The sequence below is a fragment of the Protomyctophum parallelum genome (genome assembly GCF_964188405.1).
Source record: "Protomyctophum parallelum genome assembly, chromosome: 2".
Lineage (NCBI taxonomy): Eukaryota > Metazoa > Chordata > Actinopteri > Myctophiformes > Myctophidae > Protomyctophum > Protomyctophum parallelum.
In genome coordinates, this window is record NC_139699.1 from 48,344,670 (window position 1) to 48,361,205 (window position 16,536).

Here is a 16,536-nt window from a genome sequence, read left to right on the forward strand (position 1 = left end):
CCACCGGCCGGCGCAGTACGGCACAATCACAGCTCAGTCCATTTTAATATCATAGCGCAATTCCATGTTTATATTCTGCTGGTGGGGGGTGCTGCTATATGTTGATTGCCCATTTGTATAACACATTATATAATATAGGTGCTTGTATGGTGCGTGTATATAATAGGCCTACATTTAAATGACCACATTTAACACACACACACACACACACACACACACACACACACACACACACACACACACACACACACACACACACACACACACACACACACACACACACACTAGAGCCCTGCACGGGCCTAAAATATAGGGGCCCGTGGAGTTAAGGGACCGTCCGGCCCTAAGCCCGTTGGTACAGTCCAGAAACGGACGCCCGGAAGCCCAACATATTTTTATTTAATATTTCATACGTGCCGCTGCCGCGGTCGCTCTATTGGTGCACGGACGCAGCAGCAGCAGCTATAGGCCTACTCACTCACAGCTGCACTATATCGCTCTGATAAACCTGCACATTAAGGAACAAGAAGTCAATAACACACAGACGTCACACAAAAAAGTAGCCTACTTAAATATAATTTTATACAGTAGCTGCTGCACGTGCACTGTCAATCAGCGCAACGCGTTGTGAGCTTGCAGATCGGCTATCGCGGAGCGGACTCACACTGCATTATAAAACCCAGACGGACAATAATAAGAACACTTACGTTATGTTACGTTTCTGCAATGTACAAATCCAACTTTGTTTAGTGTAATGCTCCCGCAGTATTTAATGTTTTTAGAGCCGTACCCTATATGCTACTTATACTTAGTACTCGGTGTGTGTGTGTGTGTGTGTGTGTGTGTGTGTGTGTGTGTGTGTGTGTGTGTGTGTGTGTGTGTGTGTGTGTGTGTGTGTGTGTGTGTGTGTGCACATGTGTCACACATGATGTGTGCTACAGTATATATGTTATAGCTCTAGAGACGCAGAGACAGAGACATATTTATTTAAAATCATCCTGGCACAGGCCTATAGTCTATACTAGACAACGGCGTCAACCGTCAACTCCGCTGGTGGCAAAATAATAAGCCAATAATAATAAGTTGCGGGGCGGGTGCCTTAAAATATATAGGCTACTCTAAGGTGGGCACGCACCCACTGTCGTTATAGGAACCTTCTGCCCTTGCCTATAGAACTGCCCCCCCCCCCCCCCTATCTGCCTATCTGCATGCGCTACGACGCAGAGAACGCAATGAGAACTCACTCTTTTACTTTACTTTAATAAAGTACTTGTAGTCTATATTATCCGCCTAAGGCAAGTCATTGAGACACAGACAGACAGACAGACAGACAGACAGACAGACAGACAGACAGACAGACAGACAGACAGACAGACAGACAGACAGACAGACAGACAGACAGACAGACAGACAGACAGACAGACAGACAGTCAATGCGCTATACGAGCGCGGTGAGCTTTGATGATCGGCTAAATTAATATAGCCGTGTATATAAATTAAATTCATATGTCCTTGTAGGTTATCTATTGTGTTGGCCAGGGTAGGTTATCTATTGTGTAGGCCAGCCCCCCCCCCCCCCCCCCCCCCAGAAGGACGATCGTAATCACATATTGCCTTGCGCTGTGCGTAAAATAGTAATTTTTTCAGTATGAGGCGATACGCAGCATCTACACAAAGTGCATAGGGGGACCCCCGACCCCCCCCCTGCAAGGGTCCACATGGGGTGGGGGGGGGGGGGGGGGGAGGCACACAGATAGGAGCTCAGACGCTCACACACACACCCCCCCAGGGGTCCACAGACGCGGGTCGGGCCATCCCGTATGTAGGAGAGGAGCTGGTAGATCTGCTATTTTCGGTGGGCATGTGACAGCTCTGGAACGCAGGGTCGCCTGGGGACGGCGAAGGGCTCCACGGACCGGCAAGGTGCACGCGGTGGCCTGGCACACGTGCACACGTGCCAGGCCACAGGGCGCAGGGCGGACCGGCAAGGTGCACGCGGTGGGCGTAGGGCAGCGCAGGGCACCGCGCAGGGCACCGCGCACCGGGCATATAACAAAGTCAACCATTACGTCGCAAACGGGTAGATATAGCCGCGACGAGTTCCGTTCTGTTGCGACGAGTCCACACACGCCACAACGAATTACCTTTTACGTCGAGAAGGGTAGATATAGCCGTGACGTGTCCCGTTCTGTCGCGACGTAAAAGAATAGTCAAACTACTAGGTCGCAAACGGGTAGATATAGCCGCGACGAGTCCGTTCTGCCGGGACGAATTGATATTTACGCCAGGACGTACTCGAATATACGTTGCGACGGAAAAATATACGTCGCGACATAGGTCGTCAGTCGTGAAGGCATTTCGCTGTCTCTCGGACTCGCAGCCCGCAGACACTGTGTGTGCTGTGCATACATCTGACCAATATACAGTAGACGGTTTGAGGCCGTAAACAATAACACAGCTGCCCCCCCGAGCATCTGAAAGCTCTGTGAACATCCGGACCCTGAACCGTTGCCTTGGGATGTGATATAAAACTGATGCAAAACAGCCCACAAAGAAATGCCTGTACAGTACAGTACAGTACACTACACTGTATGATTATGTTATCCGCCGCCGCTATAGAGCAAGAACGACAGCGATGCAAGCGGCTGAGCAAAAGTGATAACGAGTGTCTCCACGTGTGGATATGACTGGATGATTCTATATGAATGCCTTCTAAATCCTGACAGTTTTCTGAAAAACCTATGTTTCTATATGTCAGTGGTTCTCAACAAGGACCCCAGAATCATATATATATTCAAAGACCACATTTTCACGATCTTTCAAAAATAGCAGATCTACAAGGGGCGGCGGTGGCTCAGGGGTAGAGTGCCTGGATGGTAACCGTAAGGTTGCCAGTTCGAACCCGGGCTCCCCCAGAGTTACTGTCGAAGTGTCCTTGAGCAAGACACTGAACCCCTAATTGCTCCCGATGTGCTAGTTGGTGCCTTGCATGGTTTCCGCTGCCATCGGTGTATGAATGTGTGTGTGAATGGGTGAATGTAATGCACAATCTCTGTAAAGCGCCTTGGATAAAGGCGCTATATAAATGCACCATTTGCCATTTACCATTTACAAGCTCATAGCACTAGCTAAAGCATAACATAATGCTTAAAACACCAAAAGGGGTTCCCGGCTCCTGCCCAGAATGGATTAATGAATACTCATCACAGGATGCTTTCTTGTGAGCTGTAAATAGCCTAAATGGCCACGCCTTGTGAGCTTGTAGACGAGACGAGCTAAAGTCTGAAGAGTAAAAACTAGCTTTTACACCATAGAGATGTTGGGTCGGGATTTGTCCTCGTCTGTGATCGCGTGCAAGTGAAAAAAGGATACAAAGGAAAAAAGTGGAGACCCTCATCATGCACACACAACACATCAGCTGTGTGAGTGTTGGTACATGTACAGTACAGTATACATGTACAGTAGGAGGGTATATTTGGGCATCTGTATGTTTGCTTGTGTTGGAGGGTGATTGTAACAGGAACTGTCTGTCTCTCTGTCTGTCTGTCTGTGTGCGTGCGTGCGTGCGTGCGTGCGTGCGTGCACTGAAAGGACAGGCTGGGAAATGGCAGACATTCCCTGACATTCCAGGACCAGAGCCCAGGAGCTGTGTGGTGTGCAAATGACACAGCTGTCCCTGAACTGGAGCAAAATGATGATAGGACATATAACTTGGCTTTAGGAATCTCCCTCTCTCTCTCTCTCTCTCTCTCTCTCTCTGTCTCTCTCTGTCTCTCTCTCCCTACAATCTCTCTTTACGCATATCACTTTTGGTCCCTCCCTATATCTCTCTCTTTTTCTATTTCACTCCCTCCCTGTATATTTCGCTCCCTTTCTAACCCCCCCTCCCTGTCTCGTCTTATTGTCTCAAGGCAAGAACCTTGGGAAAACAGTTCATATCTCCACTCCAAAAGAATGTATATCAAAGCCTTTGCGCGTTGGCCCCTGGCTGACTTTAGCTTCACGTTGATGTCTGTCTGTCTGTCTGTCTGTCTGTCTGTCTGTCTGTCTGTCTGTCTGTCTGTCTGTCTGTCTGTTGTGTAGTGTAAACAGTACATTCCCTTTGAGTCTGCCCCGACTGCCACGACCTTGTTCGGCGGGAAAATCATGCCATACCTCTTTGCACATGTGCAACAGGAATCACAAAACACACACACACACACACACACACACACACACACACACACACACACACACACACACACACACACGAACACGCACGCTCTTGCATGCACCCGCAAATGAGAAACGAGACAATTCAAAACAACACAGTGGCAAATTTACAGGGGCACTGGCACAACGGTGTGGAATGTTGTGTCTATCTGAAGGACACTCACTGTGCACTGCAGCGCAAACAACACAAGCAACACAACTAAGGCATTATGCCGGACGGAGGAGACGGTCAGTGCATGGGTCAGCCTGCCAGAGACCAGTCTATGTTATTACCATTAAAGTTAAGCAGACTTTACGGCCCAAACATCAAAGGGCTCCGTGGAGATCGGAGAGAGAGAGAGGAATCGATGTCTGTCACTTAACCACGTGTCCTGTCGCTACGTGGGTTGAGCGGACGCGGAAATATCTTGTTTCGCACGATGCATTCCAAACTCTGTTTACTTAAGGTCAGTCGTAGTCAACTAGAGTCCAGCATGCTCGCTCCCTCTCAGCTTGCTGTCAAAGCCACTCTCTCTCTCTCTGTACTCCATTGTGCCTGGCTACGATTTCACTTCACACAAGACAAGAGACAACGGGACCGAGACTCACCTCACTTTGCTACAAAAGCAGATAGTCCTTGAAAGCAGAGAGCAATTGCCAACATGAAGACGCTGTCGTGTGGTTAGACCAAATCCTGTTGTGTCTGAGCACGTGAGAGCCTCACCCTTTCTCTCAGTTTGTGTGTGTGCGAGCATGCGTGTGTGCGTGTGTGCGTGCATCTTGTAGCATGGGGCAGGTGCGCTGATGCAAAGCCCAGGAGATGAGGAGGCTATGCCGATATAGCAGTATCCATGGTTACGAAAATATCTGCATGTAAGGATTCTTTCTCTACCTACCTGTCTCTTACTCTCTCTCTTTCTCTTCCTTTATTAGTCAATATTTTCTGTGCTTGCTTTCGGCTCTCCATTCTATTGTCTACTGGAAAGCACTCCATTCTCGATCACGAGCAATTGACCCTTCATGTCCTCCCACACACATGTGGTATGGTGAGTTTCTGTATGTGGGTGAATGTTCATGCGCATATGTGCGAGCGAGTCTGTGGCGAGTCAGTTACTGTAGGCTTAATTTTACTTAGTTGCACACAGGTGTTACGCACCAAAAATAGCCAAACTAGACAGACAGACAGACAGACAGACAGACAGACAGACACTGTATCATATACTGTATACGTTGATACAGCTAAAGCACATTGAATAAGATGAAATGGAATCAATCAACGGAGGATTTTAATGACATTAAATCGAGATTAATTGAATTGAACTGAACTAAATTCAGTTGGACTCGAGTGTTAAGAGTGTTGTAGCGGCCATACTGCAGCCACACACACACACACACACACACACACACACACACACACACACACACACACACACACACACACACACACACACACACACACACACACACACACACACACACACACACACACACACACACACACACACACACACTCTCTCTCTCTCTCTCTCTTGGGACACAAGCCAAACACGCATACACAATTACACATGGCTAAAAAGGGATTCTTGCCAGATATTGAGGCAGGAGATAAGAAGAGTGGAGACAAAGGAAGGGCTTTTACCTTTCTCAGCTCATAAGACCAAAACTATAGTGTAAGCTACTGTAGCATGTCTGCAGCAAAGGATACACTATATGACACTGTGCCACATCCAAAACACTGTGTCTACAATAAGCTGGCTAAACAATTAACTCCACTTGTTAACAGTAACTCTACAAATACTGCACATAATTATACCAAAATTGGCCATTGAATATAAAGGAGGAGAGGAGGTAATTATCTTAACACGGTACACCTGGAGCTGAAAGCATAGCATCCACAATTCCACATGTATGTAGAAAGACACACCACCAAATGGGCAGAGAGAAATTAACGCCCGCCCGCCCGCACACACACACACACACACACACACACACACACACACACACACACACACACACACACACACACACACACACACACACACACACACAAAGTGACAATTTAAAAGGAGATCTCACCGCTGGAAGAAACCGCAGTCACTCAATGTTAATAGTATTTGTAGTAGATATTTGCACCCTATATGGCCAGAAAAATAATGAAGTTGTGTGTTGTTGACTAAGGTTTGACTGGATGGCTGAATTCCTACAATTACCATAATGCTTTGCTGCACTCCCCCTCCTTGTGGAGAGGGGGGAGGCTGCGTGGAGGTGTGACTTGTAGTCCAGGAAGGAAGTGAGACCACATTTCCATGAAAGTTTTGGTCATGAAAATGGCGCCTTGACTAAAATATCTAAAAACTATTATACACACAAAAATGTATTGAGTCCTAAACATCATTAAAATAAGATCTGGTAAAAAAAGGGGTGAAATGGCCTTTCAAAACCTAAAGAAATAATTTGAAAATAACTATTACTGCATCAGCGAGAGAGACTCGGAGTAGAGCCGCTGCTTCCTCGCCTGGAAAGGAGCTAGCTTAGTTCAGTCAGGATACCTCAATCTGCTTTTTAGGTATCTGCTTTTTAGGTATACTCAGATCAAGCGCATCAGTCCCGACCATAGGGACTCCGAACCTCCCGTAGCTAAACAGCAGATCCAAAATGACAGGTGGTAGCTGGGGTGGAGGAGGGTGAGCAGCAGCAGTTCGCATACGGCAGCGCAGCAGAATCAGCAGCAGCAAGCAAGCAGGAGGAGCTGTTGCCCCCCGTGACCCGACTACGGATAAGTGGGTGGCGATGGATGGAAACAAACTGTAATAGACCTACTATAAAATAATTGGTGAAACATTGGCTAAATTGTCAAATAATAAGACAATTGTGAAAATAGTCGCTCTACAAGCTCACAACGCCTCGCAATGCCATAACAATTCCAGGTGTCAGGAATCGTTTTGGGGTGTTGAGAAACGGTTGAGAACCACTGTGTTAAAGGAAGCTTTTTCCCCTCCTTAATTCTTTTCCACAGGTGAATTCATTATTGTCCCAGGAAAGGGACAGAGAGAGAGAGAGAGGAAGACCTGTAGGTATACATCTCTCCATTCACAACAAGGATAAGGGGTGGGTATGGGGATTGGGGGTATGATGAATTAACACACCTTGTAATTTAATTTAAAGTATACTCACTCTCTATACTCATTTGTCTTTTCTGGTCATTATGCTCTCTGACAATTTGACTGGTGGATGGAACAAGGGTTTTTCTGGAACCTGTTGGTTAAACCTATTGTCCTATATCGCAACTCCAAACACAGGTGCATTTCCCTCCAGCGAGAATTCTCATTTGAAGTGTCAACAAACTGCATAGAACCTATACCTCACGATACCTGAAAAACCTGCGTTTAGCCGGACCATGCTGTCCTTGGATAAACACCTCATAATTCCAACAAGAAAACACATACAGTATATACGGATAATGATATGCATACTAGAGGATTCATAATATACTGTGTATTGTGTAAACAAAGCAGGACCAAGGTGTTTCAGCAGGGGGCGCCACTGGACTGCCATACTACAAAGTAACTATAGTAACTGAAGTTGTCAAATAATTGTAGTGGAGTAAAAGTACAATATTTGCCTCTGAAATGTAGTGGAGTAGAAGTACTGAACATTTGACATAATCAAGTAGAGTAAAAAATACCTCACAATTGTACTTAAGTATAGTACAAAAGTAAATGTACTTAGTTACTTTCCACCAGTGGAATGTGGTATGTTACACGGTAAACTTATATACTGTGTAACGTTCATTTTGCTATAGTCTTTTTGGCAAGCCCTCTGGTCATGGTTTGATAGAACCGCGATTCCCATAATTCAGTGGACACTTATCGGTCCATTTGCTACATTTATCTTATCTATTAGTTAAATGAACACTGAAGACTTTTACTGTGCATCAACTTTCTTGTGTGAAAATGTTGACTCCCCTGTGTGTGTGTGTGTGTGTGTGTGTGCGCTCCGTTTGCTGCACCCAGTGGGAGAATGGGCATGCAATGTCTTTCTCTTTCTAACCAAATCTCTCTCTCTCTCCCTCCCTCCCTCCCTCCCGCGCACACACACACACACACACGCAAGCACCACAAAGAGCAGTTCTTTGTCTGTCTCAACAAAGGGAATTCAAACCAGAGGATATAGACCGTTCTAGGACACTTCCTTTTTCTCGGGGCTACAGAGATGACAGATAGGGAGGAATATACGCACGCACACACACACACACACACACACACACACACACACACACACACACACACACACACACACACACACACACACACACACACACACACACACACACACACACACACACACACATCAACAGAACAAGGTGCTTAGCCAAGCTCACTCCATTAGAGCTCCTCTCATGTAGTAAATTAGAGCTTGTCTCATTCAAGAGACACACATGTGCACACACACACACACACACACACACACACACACACACACACACACAACCAACCAACCAGCAGCAGCAGCCCTCTTCGCTCCCTAAAGCAGAGCTGGCTTCAGTGAATTATGTTAATGAATGTATTTCATTTGTGCTCCACTTACCAACTCTTGCTCATTAATTAATTGCAACGGAATAAAAACCACCTAAGCACATTTCCCAGACGTTTCTGTGGGGCAGCGAAGGTGTTCATGCCACTGCGTGTGCGTGGACGCTTGCTGTGTGTGTGTGTGTGTGTGTGTGTGTGTGTGTGTGTGTGTGTGTGTGTGTACGCGTGCTCAGTCTGTAATTTTTCCTTTATCACTCGTCTGTAATCTCCTTTAAGTTGAGAGGTAAGGAGATGTAAAGAGAAAGTTCAAGAGGGATGAAAACACGGTCGGAAACGTCTGGGTTTCCGAGGCTAGAGACACTTAACTCCCTGGAAGCTTCTTCTATCATTTCATTGGATCCCAGACAGTGTCTCCTGCTCTCTAATCACACACAACCACCGACAGCTGGAGAGGAGGAGTGTTGTGTAGGAAAGGAGAGGAGAGGAGAGGAGAGGAGAGGAGAGGAGAGGAGAGGAGAGGAGGAATAAAGGTGGGGTGCTGATATGAGTGAAAGAAGTAAAGAGAGGTGAGATGGAGGTGAAACCATAAAGGGGAGAGGGGAAGGATGTGTCGAGCCCCACTTCATAGCCTGAAGCAAGGCAAGGGTGTGTGTGTGTGTGTGTGTGTGTGTGTGTACATATCTTATGCAAGTCAGTCTGTCTGTCTCTGTTTTTAAGAGCATGTGGGTGAACATTATGTGTGTGTGTGTGTGTGTGTGTGTGTGTGTGTGTGTGTGTGTGTGTGTGTGTGTGTGTGTGTGTGTGTGTGTGTGTGTGTGTGTGTGTGTGTGTGTGTGTGGAGGTCGGGGGTTGAAAGGCCATCAGGGTCAGAGGTCAGTAGTTGTAAAGGCAGGAAATTAGCCACACCTGAAGGCTTACGAGCACAACGAGCTCTCCACATCCCCACACGTCCGTCCACACCAGGCACACTACCTTTCATCCACTTATCTAATGGCCACCGTATACAACCAATGCATCATTCTAAGCACCCACATTGTGTAATTACATGAACGTGACACGGTGCAACACATTGTGAACTTGTACATTGACAATTTTCTTAACACTAACACTCTTGTATGACGAAGTCAAGCATTAATTTACAAAAAAAACCCATAGATTTTATGTCAAGACCAGTGGTGTAAAGTACCTAAGTACTTTTTTACTCAAGTACTGTACTTGAGTGCAATTTTGAGGTATTTGTACTTTACTTGAGTATTTCCAATTTACAGTACTTTTACTTCTACATCTCAGAGCCAAAATTTGTACTTTTACTTCACTACAATTATTTGAGAACTTTAGTTACTAGTTACTTTGGGGATTTACATTTTGATTAGAAAACATACATTAACCACTTCAACCCTATACATTTTGGCCATTTGAAATATTTTCAATATACTTTGTACACATTTTGAACTTTTGAAAGTGGGACATTCTGCACAATGAGTACTTTTACTTTTAGTACTTCAAGTACATTTTGATGCCGATACTTTTGTACTTTTACTCAAGTACATTTTCAATTCCGTACTTTTACTTGTAACGAAATAGTTCTAAATTGCAGCATTGGTACTTTTACTTAAGTAAGACAATTGAGTACTTTTTCCACCACTGGTCAAGACACATGGTCTCTTGGACGTTACAAGAACACAGGTCAGGTAGGTATGATTGGTATAGAGCAGCACAGACACTAGTGGGTGGTCCACCTCTATGATTGGTATAGAGCAGCACAGACACTAGTGGGTGGTCCACCTCTATGATTGGTATAGAGCAGCACAGACACTAGTGGGTGGTCCACCTCTATGATTGGTATAGAGCAGCACAGACACTAGTGGGTGGTCCACCTCTATGATTGGTATAGAGCAGCACAGACACTAGTGGGTGGTCCACCTCTATGATTGGTATAGAGCAGCACAGACACTAGTGGGTGGTCCACCTCTCATTTATTTCCACGTGACGTTTCGGGCCGAGCAGAGAGAGCTTTTGTTTCCCCCGCATCTCTTGACCTCATTATATCATATTAATGCTGCTCCTTAATGCTGGACCTCATTATATCATATTAATGCTGCTCCCGCGCTCTCCGGAAACCGCTTGCTGTCACCTCCAACTTGTAGAATCTGTCATTTAAATAACAACGTGCCAGGTGAGCTCGCACACACGGTAGCTTTAACCCATTTTGGGGCGGGAACCCCTTTTGGTGTTAGCATTATGTTATGCTTTAGCTACTGAAAAATAGTAGATCTCGTGGCGCGCGCTTGTAGGTTCTGCTATATCTGTATCTGCTAAGACATTTTTTTTATCTGATCTCAGGTCAAAATGTGTTAAAGAGACTGGGAGACAACACTCTGATTGGTCTATTAAATTATTATATTACATCTATGAAATGCCCCCCAGACACACCCATCATGATATCAGAGATTAAACACAACCCCTTGTTGCCTTGTCTGTAGTACTTTGTACCGGTATCTATCAGAATAGATTAAACACAACCCCTTGTTGCCTTGTCTGTAGTACTTTGTACCGGTATCTATCAGAATAGATTAAACACAACCCCTTGTTGCCTTGTCTGTAGTACTTTGTACCGGTATCAGATTAAACACATTAACCCCTTGTTGCCTTGTCTGTAGTACTTTGTACCGGTATCTATCAGAATAGAAGTCGGGACATACCTCCAATAAGGGACTCAGGATTTCACAGTGTTCAGTCGTTCCTTCCATCTGGCCTGCAGACCATGCATTCTCATGCTCTCTCTCTCCCTATCATTGTCTCTCTCCTCCATGCCCATCCATTCTTCTTCCGCAGCATAAGACATGTTTCCATTTATTTCCTGCTGTCAATTAGCCTATCCGCTGAGCCAATCCCTCTACCCCCCCCCCCCCCCTCTCTCTCTTTCTCTCTCTCTCTCTCTCTCTCTCTCTCTCTGACAGGACAAAGAGCCAATCTCCTCACAGCATCATCACTCACACGGACACTATAGCCACACAGCCAATCACACTGGATGATACCAGCCACACAGCCAATCACACTGGATGATACCAGCCACACAGCCAATCACACTGGATGATACCAGCCACACAGCCAATCACACTGGATGATACCAGCCACACAGCCAATCACACTGGATGATACCAGCCACACAGCCAATCACACTGGATGATACCAGCCACACAGCCAATCACACTGGATGATACCAGCCACACAGCCAATCACACTGGATGATACCAGCCCTCACAGAGAAGTCACACTAGAGACAATATTTAAATTGTTTCTGTGTCTCGCCCACTGCCTTTTACTGAGTTTTTATTTTTATTTTTTTATTATCATTTCTTCTTGTCATTTAATTCTCTTATCTTTCGGTTTTATTTTAATACTAATTATTTTAATACTTTAATACTACTTTAGTATACTTTAATACTACACTTTTGGTGTTAGCACTATGTTATGCTTTAGCTATTGAAAAATAGCAGATCTACAAGCTCATAGCGCGCCACTCAGCTTGTAGGTCTGCTATTTTTGAAAAATCGAAGAACGACTGACATAGAAACATAGCTTTTTCAGAAAACTGTCAGGATGTAGAAGACATTTTTAGAATCTGATCTCAGGTCAGAATGAACACTGAGGGCCCTATTTAGACAATATTCATGGTACATGGCAATGCGGAAAAAAGGGTATAACGAGAGGGTGAAAGAGAGAGAAGGAAAGACAAGCGACATACAGACAGACAGACAGACAGACAGACAGACAATTAGAGTAGAGAGAGGAAGGAGACAAGTAGAACGGCAGAGATACAGAGGAGGTTAATCAGCCACACCTGTCGGCGTCGCCCTGTCCCGTGGAGGCGTTCCTGTGCAGCGTCTCCCGTACGGCGGCCATGCTGTCCGGCAGCCGGTTGAGTCTGCGTGTGTAGAGTCCCAAGCCTCCATCAGTCAGGTAGCTGCAAACACACACACACACCCTCATGTAACAGTGTGTACAGTCCCAACCCTCCGCCGCAAACACACACACACACACACACACACACACACACACACACACACACACACACACACACACACACACACACACACACACACACACACACACACACACACACACACACGTAACAGTGTGTCCATCAGTCAGGTAGCTGCACGATTCAGAATCGGACACACATTTTGCAATAATGTGAGTTATTTAACCTTCATGTTTCAAAATGCAGGAAAAGCTGACCCATATTCAGTGATGCTTGCGGAACTCGACTACGTCTCGTTCCTGACCGCATCACTGTCGTGGCAATAATCACGTTAGACCACACCCTCTCGTGTAATATTGCTTAACCCATTTTGGGCGGGAACCCCTTTTGGTGTTAGCATTATGTTATGCTTTAGCTATTGAAAAATAGCAGAGCTACAAGCTCGTAGCGCGCCACTGTAGAATGTAGGTCTGCTATTTTTGAAAGAATTTGATCTCAGGTCAAAATGGTTTAATTTACATGGGAGGAGGTGCATGCATTATTTGCCACTACTATAACATGACGAGATAGCATTAAGAGACAGGAGAGAGATGCAACTGAGAAATGCACTGAGTATTTTCTTTCTTATAAAAGACATTCCTACATAGCGGCCCGTTCCTAAACGCTCTGCCCTCTCTATGGTGAGACTGCTGCTCCGTCACTGCCCGCTGGCAGGAATGACAGAACAGTTTTAGTGCTGCTCAAAACGTCAAAAGCCATTCGCTTTTCTATTTGTAATGGAAAAAAAAGTACACATGAAGGAGGCATTTGATTTGCCTTATGCCGTCACAGCCAGGCCAACCGTCCGGTAAGACTTACAGTTAGAAGCTGTTTGAATGAAGAGGCCCCAAACATTAAAACCAACATGCCCCGTTTGGACTAAAACAACACAGACTAATTCGCCAAAATATTTATCCTTTGAGCGCATTCCTAATTTAACAAAATACAGATGGGTATTTCTTTTGGACCCCATTCCTAATTTAACTAAACATTTGCTCATAGGCTGGGCTGTCCATGCGGGACTCTGAGCACTTTCCACCGCAGACAAGTGTGGAACTGTGCATGGCTTGGTTCTGGTTCTGGTCGCAAACTGAAGAGAGACAGAAAACAAGCCCTGTAACAGAATTATTGATGAAATACGTTCTGTCTGAGTTATCGCTCCGCGTGTGCGCGCACACACACACACACACACACACACACACACACACACACACACACACACACACAGACAGTAGAGCGCTGTCAAGGTAGGAAAGGAGCTTATAGACAGAGCTTCTTTGTATAAGCTTGCAGTCAAATTAGATTAACATGGCCTAGGGTACAGGGATCTAGGGTACAGGGAGCTAGGGTACAGGGAGCTAGGGTACAAGGAGCTAGGGTACAGGGCTAGGGTACAGGGGGCTAGGGTACAGGGAGCTAGGGTACAGGGAGCTAGGGTACAGGGGGCTAGGGTACAGGGGGCTAGGGTACAGGGAGCTAGGGTACAGGGAGCTAGGGTACAGGGAGCTAGGGTACAGGGGGCTAGGGTACAGGGCTAGGGTACAGTGAGCTAGGGTACAGGGAGATAGGATACAGGGAGCTAGGGTACAGGGAGCTAGGGTACAGGGGGCTAGGGTACAGGGAGCTAGGGTACAGGGGGCTAGGGTACAGGGAGCTAGGGTACAGGGAGCTAGGGTACAGGGGGCTAGGGTACAGGGAGCTAGGGTACAGGGGGCTAGGGTACAGGGCTAGGGTACAGGGGGCTAGGGTACAGGGCTAGGGTACAGGGAGCTAGGGTACAGGGGGCTAGGGTACAGGGCTAGGGTACAGGGAGCTAGGGTACAGGGGGCTAGGGTACAGGGAGCTAGGGTACAGGGGGCTAGGGTACAGGGAGCTAGGGTACAGGGAGCTAGGGTACAGGGGGCTAGGGTACAGGGAGCTAGGGTACAGGGGGCTAGGGTACAGGGCTAGGGTACAGTGAGCTAGGGTACAGGGAGATAGGATACAGGGAGCTAGGGTACAGGGAGCTAGGGTACAGGGAGCTAGGGTACAGGGAGCTAGGGTACAGGGAGCTAGGGTACAGGGAGCTAGGGTACAGGGAGCTAGGGTACAGGGGGCTAGGGTACAGGGGGCTAGGGTACAGGGAGCTAGGGTACAGGGAGCTAGGGTACAGGGGGCTAGGGTACAGGGAGCTAGGGTACAGGGGGCTAGGGTACAGGGAGCTAGGGTACAGTGAGCTAGGGTACAGGGCTAGGGTACAGTGAGCTAGGGTACAGGGAGATAGGATACAGGGAGCTAGGATACAGGGAGCTAGGGTACAGGGAGCTAGGGTACAGGGAGCTAGGGTACAGGGTGCTAGGGTACAGGGAGCTAGGGTACAGGGAGCTAGGGTACAGGGCTAGCGTACAGGGAGCTAGGGTACAGGGAGCTAGGGTACAGGGAGCTAGGGTACAGGGAGCTAGGGTACAAGGAGCTAGGGTACAGGGGGCTAGGGTACAGGGAGCTAGGGTACAGGGCTAGGGTACAGGGAGCTAGGGTACAGGGAGCTAGGGTACAGGGCTAGGGTACAGGGAGCTAGGGTACAGGGAGCTAGGGTACAGGGCTAGGGTACAGGGAGCTAGGGTACAGGGAGCTAGGGTACAGGGGGCTAGCGTACAGGGGGCTAGCGTACAGGGAGCTAGGGTACAGGGAGCTAGGGTACAGGGAGCTAGGGTACAGGGGGCTAGGGTACAGGGAGCTAGGGTACAGGGAGCTAGGGTATAGGGAGCTAGGGTACAGGGGGCTAGGGTACAGGGAGCTAGGGTACAGGGTACAGGGAGCTAGGGTACAGGGGGCTAGGGTACAGGGAGCTAGGGTACAGGGTACAGGGAGCTAGGGTACAGGGGGCTAGGGTACAGGGTACAGGGAGCTAGGGTACAGGGGGCTAGGGTACAGGGGGCTAGGGTACAGGGGGCTAGGGTACAGGGGGCTAGGGTACAGGGAGCTAGGGTACAGGGAGCTAGGGTACAGGGAGCTAGGGTACAGGGAGCTAGGGTACACAGCAAATAACACGGGTCAGGTTAAGATATTATAGATCAGTGGGATCTCAGACGGGCTGGAATGGGGTTCATAGGTCACACAGCAGGTAAGGGAACTGTAATAACACAGTATTGCTGCTGTAGGCTATTTGTGCTGTTCTGTGCTGGGGGAAGCTCTTTGTGGCTCAACCAGTTTTGGCATACAGTACACAGCCAAAATCAACACCTGCTCTCTCTCTCTCTCTCTCTCTCTCATCTATCTACTGTATTTACTATCTACTAAAGCTTATTGTGTGACCCTGGCAGAACACCTCCCAACCCATGTTTGGTGTCCCAACCCACCGGCTAGTTGATGTAACCGTTATTACATCAAATTGCATTTTTAGCATGCGAGCACCATGCAGAGTCTGATTCCCCCTCTGGAGGAGCTATGCTCTCAGCAGGGGGGGGGGTAGCTTCTCCCCTCCTCTCCACATCCATCACCCTCAAACAATGTCACCTTGAAGTTGACCGCACACACACGCACGCACGCACGCACGCACGCACACACACACACACACACACACACACACACACACACACACACACACGCGCGCAATTACTGACTGCCTCAGCGCTAATGGCTGGCGGAGCCTCTCGCCTCCTGCTGTTTCAGATGCCCGTTAACCCACATAGCCTTCAGTTGCAGTTACCTGAACGAACGTGTCCAAACAAGACTTCAGTTTATAAGACTTGAGAGAACTCCGGGAGGGAGCCCTGGGAGGAAGGAAAGACTGAGGGGTTTGTGCAAAAT

The 16,536-nt window shown here is 47.4% G+C and overlaps 1 protein-coding gene across 3 annotated transcripts in view; it reads right to left on the minus strand.

Moving 5' to 3' along the window:
* The window catches only part of nav2a (neuron navigator 2a), a 156,731-nt gene that overhangs the window by 57,407 nt on the left and 82,788 nt on the right, over positions 1-16,536 (minus strand). For all 3 annotated transcript variants that reach the window (XM_083760220.1, XM_083760219.1, XM_083760221.1), the window contains one exon: positions 12,568-12,690. In XM_083760220.1, the coding sequence (XP_083616346.1) occupies positions 12,568-12,690 (123 nt within the window). The remainder of the gene's footprint in view (positions 1-12,567; positions 12,691-16,536) is intronic.